Here is an 8,526-nt window from a genome sequence, read left to right on the forward strand (position 1 = left end):
CTGGCTGTCCTGGAACTCACTTTGTAGACCAGGCTGGCCTCGAACTCAGAAATCCGCCTGCCTCTGCCTCCCGAGTGCTGGGATTAAAGGTGTGTACCACCACGCCCGGCTCGTGAATATGTTCTTGAACAGCATCTCTCTTCCTTTCTGGATAGAGGACTGGATGTCATAGATGAGGAAAATGCTGGGGTCTGATTATTCATTTTCATATTTGCTTGCTTTGTTTTTTTGGAATGTTTTTGGAATATTTTGTTCTTGCTTATGAAACTCCAGGTAAGCTCATACTCATTTTCCTCAAACTCTTGTCAATTCTCCTGCATCAGCCTCCCAAGCGCAGAGGTACTGACCTGAATGTGATGCCAGGGCAAATGACTTTATCTCTCTCAGACTCTGTACCCTTCTCTATAAAAGGAAATGTCAATTTGGCATTTACCTGAAAGGTTATTGTAAAGATTAGAATTTACACATAGAATTTAATTGTATTACCTTCCAGCAATTGTTCAAATGTAGCAAACACATTTACATAGATCCAACTAAGTACCAGGTATAGTTTTATTAACCTGGTCAGTCTTCAGAATCATTTTATGCAGTAGAGACAGTGACTGTCCCATTTCCAGATCAGGAAACTCAGATACACAGTCATTATGGAACATGTCCAGGGTTATACCCTGTTGCTATATTGTACTTCCTTATAGAGAAAAGTTAACTGTCATTTCCTACGGAGACAGCCAGATAAGGCACCAGTTGGTGTCTGGAAGGTAGGAGGAAGGTGGTTTGCTAGGAATGGGAAACATAAAACGTTGGCTTAGCCTGGAATTTGGTTTGTCATAGACGTGGGAGCTCTGTGAATGGGAGGCTGGGACTCTAAAGGGAAGAGTGAAAATGTTACCGAGTGAGGAGAAGCCAGAAGCAGAGGGGGTGCAGAGCCAGGAGTTGGGACTAATTGTGCATAGGGAGAACCTGGGCCTGTTGATAGCCAATCTGTGGTGGTTTGAGTTGGAAAAAAAACAAAAACAAAAGACCAAAAAACAAAAAACCCTAACCTGGGGGCTAGAGAGATTGCTCAGGAGTTAAGAACACTTAGTGCTTGTTTAGACGAATTTCAGTGTGTTCATTTCACAAACCTGGGAAAAGGAGACTTCAAAAAGAATGACCTCATCAGACTAGCCTGTGGGCGAATAGGGGACAGTTTCTTAATTGCTAGGTGATATAGAAGAGCCCAATCCACCATGGGACAGTGCCATCTCTGGGCAAGTGGTTCAGGACTGTATAAAGAAAGTAGCTGAGCAAGCCAGAGGAAGCAAGCCAGCAAGCAGTGTCCTATCACCGTCTGTTTCTCAGTTCTTACTTTGAGCTCCAGCCTTGATGGTGAACTGTAACCTGGAAGCCAAATAAAACCCAAGTAAAACCCAAATAAACCCCTTCCCTCCCATAAGTTGGTTTTGGCCAGTCTTTTATTGAAGCTACAAAAAAGGAAACCAGGCTAAGCCGGGCGTGGTGGCGCACGCCTTTAATCCCAGCACTGGGGAGGCAGAGGCAGGCGGATTTCTGAGTTCGAGGCCAGCCTGGTCTACAGAGTGAGTTCCAGGACAGCCAGGGCTATACAGAGAAACCCTGTCTCANAGGCAGGCGGATTTCTGAGTTCGAGGCCAGCCTGGTCTACAGAGTGAGTTCCAGGACAGCCAGGGCTATACAGAGAAACCCTGTCTCAAAAAAACTGAAAGAAAGAAAGGAAGAAAGAAAGAAAAGAAAACTAGGCTCGTGCTCTATCTGAGGCCTGGCGTTCAGATCCCAGTACTATCTACCTCAGGAGGCTTAGGAATGCCTGGAACTCCAGCCTCTCTCTCTCTCTCTCTCTCTCTCTCTCTCTCTCTCTCTCTCCTCTCTCTCTCTCTTTTTCAAGTCAGAGTTTCTTTGTGTAGCCCTGGCTGTTCTGGAACTCACTCTGTAGACAAGGCTGGCCTGAAACTCAGAAATCTGCCTGCCTCTGCCTTCGAGTGCTGGGATTAAAGGCGTGCGCCATCACCACCCGCTTCATGTACAAATCTTAGAACACCAAAGCTAACCTGGACTAAGAGGTGAGAAGGAAGATGCTGGCCTAATGCCACAGAGAGCCTGTAGCCCCGGCCCTTACCTGCATCTGGTGGAAGGTAGAAGACAAAGATGGCCAGAAGAGTGATGAGGATGCACGGGGCAATGACGTTGACCAGGTAGAAGAGAGGCTTCCGCCGAATAATGAGATAGAAGATAACTTCCTCACGATGCCCTTCCTTCCCTCCTCTCCGATCCCCTGGAAGCTGGATTAACCTAGAGGGTTTGTGGATAATCTCCCACTGGCCGTTCTCTGGAGGACAGAGACAGAATAAGTGAACCCAGGTGTGCCTGATACGGCAGCCTGCCTCTAATAAACAAGCCCCAACTTCCGTATTTGTCTGTTTGTGTGTGTGTGTGTGTGTGTGTACATGCCACAATGTGAATTCAAAGGTCCAAGGACAACTTTTGGAGTTCTCTCCTTCCACTATAGATTTCCGGGACTGAATCCAGGCTGTCAAGTTTACATTTTAAGAGCTTCTACCTGAGCGATCTCATCTCCCCTGTGTATGCTGCATGTATTTTTTTTTTTGTTTGTTTGTCTGTTTTAAGAATCAGGGCCTCCAGCCGGGCGTGGTGGCGCACGCCTTTAATCCCAGCACCTGGGAGGCAGAGGCAGGCGGATTTCTGAGTTCGACGCCAGCCTGGTCTACAGAGTGAGTCCCAGGACAGCCAGGGCTACACAGAGAAACCCTGACTCGAAAAAAACCAAAAAAATAAAATAAATATTTAAATAAATAAAAGAATCAGGACCTCTGAATGTAGTCCAGGCTGGCCCTGAATATACAGCAATACTCCTGCCTCACCCCGCCCCTCCAAGCATTAAAGGTCTGACTTACCACGCTTGGCTTCCTTTTCCATATTTGCAGTATTGATCATTGTCCCCAAGTTGCTGACCCCACCAGGTTCACTGAGCAGTCATAAGAGAACCTGCCTCTCAGCCTTGGATGTGAGAACCATGTCCACTCACCAATGAAGGTCCCTTCATGAATGTAGACTTCCTGCCTCTCCTGTCCTTCAGGATTCAGGCCCGTCTTCAGGCTGACCTCAGAGCTGTCATAGCTGTAGGAACTAAACACCATGGTGCAGTTCTGCCAGTCAAAGGGGAAGTAGGTGACCTGGATGGAGGGGAAGACACCGGAGCTGCCAAAGAACTGGCAAGGAGGGACTAGGGGAGTTTGGGAGGTCACTGGACTCGGGTTACAAAGGAGAAGGGAATCAGAAATATGGCAGGCAACCTCCGAAGAAGGCAGAGAATCCCAAAGCAAGCATAAAGAGCAGCGGAAAGTCAGGGCAGACAAAGGAGAGGTTTGGGTCAGGAGGAGTGGTGGCACTGGATCGGGAGTAGCTGGGGCGTGAGAAAGCCTGAGGACAGACAAAGCTAGAAAACCTGGATGCTGCAGCTGCTGCGGTACAGGCCGGGGGGTTGCCAGCGCACAGAGCCCTCGAAGGATACCACGGCATTGATGTCCAGGGCAACGTCGAAATTTCCGTCATTGCTAAAGGGAAGAGACTTTTTCATATGGGATCTGGCTGTGTTCCCCGGAGAGCCTGCCCACTCCCCGATGGTACACACACACACACACACACACACACCATGGTTTACCCTAATCCCCTCAGGCCTCAACCCCACCCAGGCTTTAGAAAGACCCTACTTGTTCAGCAGCACCACATCAGGGAGCCAAACGGATTCAGCAGTGATGCGGAGAGAATCGATGCCATCGTGTTCTGCAGGGTCCCAGCTTAACCTGTAGTCGGTCCACTCCTGAGGAAGCAGAGAGGCTAAAGGGCTGGGAGAGGCTTAAGGTACTTGAGAGAATGCCCGGAAGAGGGTGCAAAGGGGAGGAGCTCAGGGCTGACCGGTGGGTCAAGGGAAAAAAAAGGTTCTGGCTATGCCCTCACTGTCTGGGATTCATATCATCTAGTTTCCTCCCCCACAATCCCCTCCCCTGCACTGAACTGTCTTTTTTCAGTCTCAAACCGAAGAAGGGGCCTAAAGAGATACCTCATCGGTTAAGGGCACTGGCTACTCTTCCAGAGCATCCAAATTGGATTCCCACCACCTACATGGAAGGCCCAACCATCTTTAACTCTAGTTCCAGGAGATCAGAGGCCCTCTTCTGGCTTCCGCGGACACCAGATATGCATGTGGTTCACAGACACATGCAAGCAAAACACCCATCCACATAAAACAAAAATAGAATAATTTAAGAAATAACTGAAGAGATTGAACTAGCCACCCCGAAGTGATATTCAACCTGCAGTTCAGGATCTTTCAAGGATAAGAATTCAAATTAGTGATCCCCAAACTTCTGTCTTAAATAATTGATGGAAGCTTCTGTTTCAGTTATTAATGTGTACGTTAGTTATGAGTTACTATTAAAAAATCTTACTGGTATGAGGACTCCAGGATATTAATATAAAGGAGACGGGGTGCCCTTCCCTAACCCACGGGGTCTCCATACCAGGTCTAAGTACACCTTTGTGCTCATTTCTTCATCCTTCTCGTTCTAGAATGGAAAATTTAAAAGGAAGAAGAGAAATGAAGTGGGTGGAAACGAGGATTCGGCGAGTTACTTTTTCCATGGACTCTCTAGCCTCTTTCTCTAAGTTGCACCTTCTTGGGTGCAAACTCCATCTCGTGTATCAGTCTCAAAACACCAGCCCCTGATGTCTGCTTTCCTTCCTTTTACGTCCAGGTTAAGTCACGGGCCACGCCCGGCGTCTAATCGATACAACTCTGAATCTCCGCTCAGAGTTGTTTATTGACTACTTGGGCACCAAGCTCTGCTGGACTTTGCTAGAATATTACACGGCCCCGCCTCGAGGTCCTCCCCGTAGCAGGTCCTTCTGCCCCAGCTCCGCCTCAAAACCCGCCCACAGGCGAGTTAGCAGAACAGTATTCAGTACCTATCATAGAGGCCACGCCCATGAACTAGTTCATTGGTCTGATCTTTACCCAATCACCGCCAAAGGCCTGTCCGTCTCTTAGCATAACCCGCCCGCCCGCCACCCCCCCCCCCAGGCTGTCGGTCTTCGGGGTAGCGTCTAAAGCCACTCCTCCAGTTAGTCCTGCCCAGCGACCTCCACCCGCAGTGCCGCTCTCACCAGGCTGATGAGTTGCGCCAGGGTGAGGCCGATGCTGACCCCGACGCGGTCTCCCACCTCCCGCGCCGGCCTCACCGAGCTATCATAGTTGGAGAAAAGTTTCTTAATCAGTTGGCCTTCGGCTTCCGACCCGCGGGCGCCTGACGAAGGAAAGCACTAAGTGACGCTCCGGGGGCTGGCCGTGACCACTGCTCGTCACTGCCTCTTGGGGACCCAAACTGACTTACCTGGGGCGAGGGGCGTCCCGAGCACCCCCAGAAGCAGAAGCAGCGCCCCTAAGGCCATGGTCCTGCCTCTTTCGCTCAGTGAGTTTGTCCGGATAGCGGCCGAGGCAGTCAGGGCAGGGGAAGTGACGAGGCGCCCAGGAATGTGCACCTGTTGTCGGGGGACCAGCCGCCAGCCCACCCGCCCCGCCCTCGGGACTTGATCCCGCCCGGAGCAACTGCAGTTGTCCCCCCCCCCCCCCGGCTCACAAATGTCAGATAACACTCGGGTTGTATAAATCATCTTTAATTACAGAAAGCATGAAGTGGAGACCCAGTCCCCTGAGAGCAGTGCCAGGAGATGGGCGGAGCCTGAGCGGGGTTTGTATGAGGGAGGGGGGCATCTCTTGCAACAAGCCAGAAGTAAAAGGGCCTGAGGAAAAGTGACCTGTCTTTGAGCACTAGCCCCTCCCTTAGGACCTCCATAGACATTTCCACCTACATCTGCTAGATTCGGAATCTACCTCCTATTTTACTAGAGGTTCCCCGTGGCTTTCCCCGTTTTTCAGGTCCTTTTTGGGTACTTAAAACCCACCTGAGGTTTAAAAGCTGTAAAGTTAAATTCTATTTAGTTAGAAGCTCTGGGGATACATATGAGGTCTGGGAGCCCAAGAGGCTCCTCATTTCCTAGGCCTGACCTGTAGAGGGCTCGGAGAAGTTGAACTTATTGCTGAGTTGGGGGGGTCTCTGCTGTGAGGAGGCGTCAAAGCTGTATCCCTATTTGTCCTTTTTAATTCTAGAGTTATTCTCGTTGAAGACCTCAGCTTCCTGTTGCTTGAGATAGGGTCTCACATAGCCTAGGCTGGCCCTGACCTCACTAGGTAGCCCAGGCTAGCTTTTGATTCCTGATTCTCCTCGCCTCCTTTACCTCACAGGTGCACCATACCATATCAGAACAAAAGACCTCAGCTTTAAAAGGGATGTGGAAGGAATTCCTGCTGAGGTAGCTAAGTGTTCAGACACAGGTTCAATCATACCAGGGCACTCTCTCCCTCTCGGCTTCCCTTCAAGGAGCCAGGTATAGTCTTCCAGAATTCCTGTACCTTTCCCCAGGCTCTTGTTCCCCTGGCAGAGCCCCAGTTGGGATGCTGAAACTGGAAACCATGTAAAAGTAAGGTTAGTATTCCAGAGGGACTATTTTTAGAAAATTATTTAGGAAAAGCAAGAAGTGATTCTTGATCCATTCAGTACTGATCTGATTAGTAATTTCTCTCTCTCTCTCTCTGTGTGTGTGTGTGTGTGTGTGTGCGCACACGCGTGCGCGTATTGGCTTTGAGACAGGGTTTTGCTATTGTAGCCCAGGATGGCCTCCAACTCAGAATCCTTCTAATTCAAACCCCCGGGTGCCGAGTTGCAGGCACGTGCCACCAAGGACAGCTCAGAACCAATCAGTTTTTAATTACTCATAGCTGAGTTCTACCCATAGCTCATCCTTTAATCACTGGAGAAAGTGGAAGGGTAGGTTTAGAACTTACCCTAGTACAATAATATGGCTATACAGGCCCTAGCTCCATCCGGGAAGAAAGGGCTGAGAGTCATGGGCTGTGTCCTAGAGCTGAGATTCAGGAGGAAGTATGGCTCCAGAAAGGTCTAGAATACCACGTTCTAGAATTGGGTGTCTCTGGGATAAGAAGGTGTAACCAGTGGTGACCTGAGACTGGTCCCAATCCAGACCAAGGACAATAGCTACATTAGGAGGCCTCTTTTTTAAAGCCAGGGGTGGGAGGTGTCCATCTAGGACAAGGATAGACATGTAAAGGATCCATCCATACTTGGGTTCCAACACAGAACACAGGAATAGCCCTGCCTGGCTGGGGTGACCACCTATATCAGAACCTGTCCAGACCAAGACAGAAGGTAGAGCAGAGAGAGAAGGAGATGAATTCTGAGTGCCAGTGGACCGACCTAGAAAGCTACGGCTTCTCGACGATGCAAAGAAGGACATGGCTTCAGAGACTGGCTCAGCCGGGGCGAAGAGTATTACTGCCTTGCCTTGTCAGTGTTGGAACCCCGGTGCCTTTCAGGAAAAAAATGGGTGTTCTCTTAAGGGGTAGGGATTAGTGTGGAAAAAAGAGAAGTGATCAGGCAGGGTCATCTCAGGCACCCCCAGCTTGGGCCTTTCCTGGGCCCCAGGATCTAAGAGCGCAGCAACTCCGGAGGTCCCCGATAGCCCCGAAGCTCCCACAAGGTACAGCACCTGCTGAGACCTGACTGCTCAGGGCATGTGTGTGGCAACAGGGGTGAGAGCAGCAAGGCCTGGCGCAGGGCTAGGACACAGGATGTGGCGGTGGCTGACTCACTGGAAGAGCAGGGAGCCTCCAGTTCAGGGACTACATCTCAGTGGGCAGGGGGACTGGAAGGGGAGGTCTCAGGGACACTGTGGAGAGAAGGCTCCCGGTACATGGCCACTGTGAAGGGGGGAGAGAGAGAGGAGCAAGGGAGGAGAATTAGGCACCCAGGGAGCCAGGAAGAAGCAGAGCTCTGAGAGGCCTCCCTTGCCTTATACTCACCCTTAGAGAACCCCAACCCAAAGGAAGAGAGCTTCCCAACCCCCCCCCCAAAGGCCAAAGCCTTCCTGCCTCCCTCTGCCATAACAACATCTTGTTGAACATTTATGACCCGAGCTATGTGTCACTAAGTGTTCATGTCAAGGTCAATAACCCTCCCACATGACCCACCTTTTCTTGAGCCCATACCCACCCTCCAGGAGCTTGGGCACAAAGTGGGCAGCTGCCTTCGTCTTCTTGACTCGGTTTCCCTTCATGACCCGGCCTTCCTTGTCCAGGCCTAGGTACCAGGCCCGGCCAGAACGACGCTGACGGTAGAGAGCAGAGGCATACAGGACATAGTAATTCTCAAAGACGCATTCCTTAAAGCGACACTCCGCTGTGAAATGCGGCTGAGGAGACAGGAGACAAAGATCCAGAAAGAGGTGTGGACGCGCGTGCGCGCGCACACACACACACACACACACACACACACACCACAAACACACACACACACCACACACACCACACACACACACACATACACACACACACACACCACACACACACCACACACA

At 50.5% G+C, this 8,526-nt stretch overlaps 2 protein-coding genes across 3 annotated transcripts in view; both read right to left on the reverse strand.

Annotated features, from left to right (window-relative positions):
* Chrnb1 (cholinergic receptor nicotinic beta 1 subunit) overlaps positions 1-5,548 on the reverse strand; it is a 9,504-nt gene extending 3,956 nt beyond the window's left edge. Inside the window, exons 1-7 of the mRNA XM_021213039.1 lie at positions 5,427-5,548; positions 5,200-5,339; positions 4,557-4,601; positions 3,747-3,856; positions 3,482-3,590; positions 3,062-3,209; positions 2,135-2,344 (exon numbers count right to left, since the gene is read on the reverse strand). Coding sequence (XP_021068698.1) covers positions 2,135-2,344; positions 3,062-3,209; positions 3,482-3,590; positions 3,747-3,856; positions 4,557-4,601; positions 5,200-5,339; positions 5,427-5,484 — 820 coding nt within the window. The 5' untranslated portion in view covers positions 5,485-5,548. The remainder of the gene's footprint in view (positions 1-2,134; positions 2,345-3,061; positions 3,210-3,481; positions 3,591-3,746; positions 3,857-4,556; positions 4,602-5,199; positions 5,340-5,426) is intronic.
* Positions 5,549-5,701: 153 nt separating this feature from the next.
* Positions 5,702-8,526, reverse strand: part of Fgf11 (fibroblast growth factor 11) — a 6,652-nt gene continuing 3,827 nt past the window's right edge. Inside the window, exons 4-5 of one of the 2 annotated variants that reach the window (XM_021212197.2) lie at positions 8,163-8,361; positions 5,702-7,870 (exon numbers count right to left, since the gene is read on the reverse strand). In XM_021212197.2, the coding sequence (XP_021067856.1) occupies positions 7,800-7,870; positions 8,163-8,361 (270 nt within the window). In that variant the 3' untranslated portion in view covers positions 5,702-7,799. Of the gene's footprint in view, positions 7,871-8,140; positions 8,362-8,526 lie in introns of both variants that reach the window. The other variant, XM_029546606.1, reaches the window with a different exon arrangement.

This window comes from Mus pahari, chromosome 14 (genome assembly GCF_900095145.1).
Source record: "Mus pahari chromosome 14, PAHARI_EIJ_v1.1, whole genome shotgun sequence".
Taxonomy (NCBI): domain Eukaryota; kingdom Metazoa; phylum Chordata; class Mammalia; order Rodentia; family Muridae; genus Mus; species Mus pahari.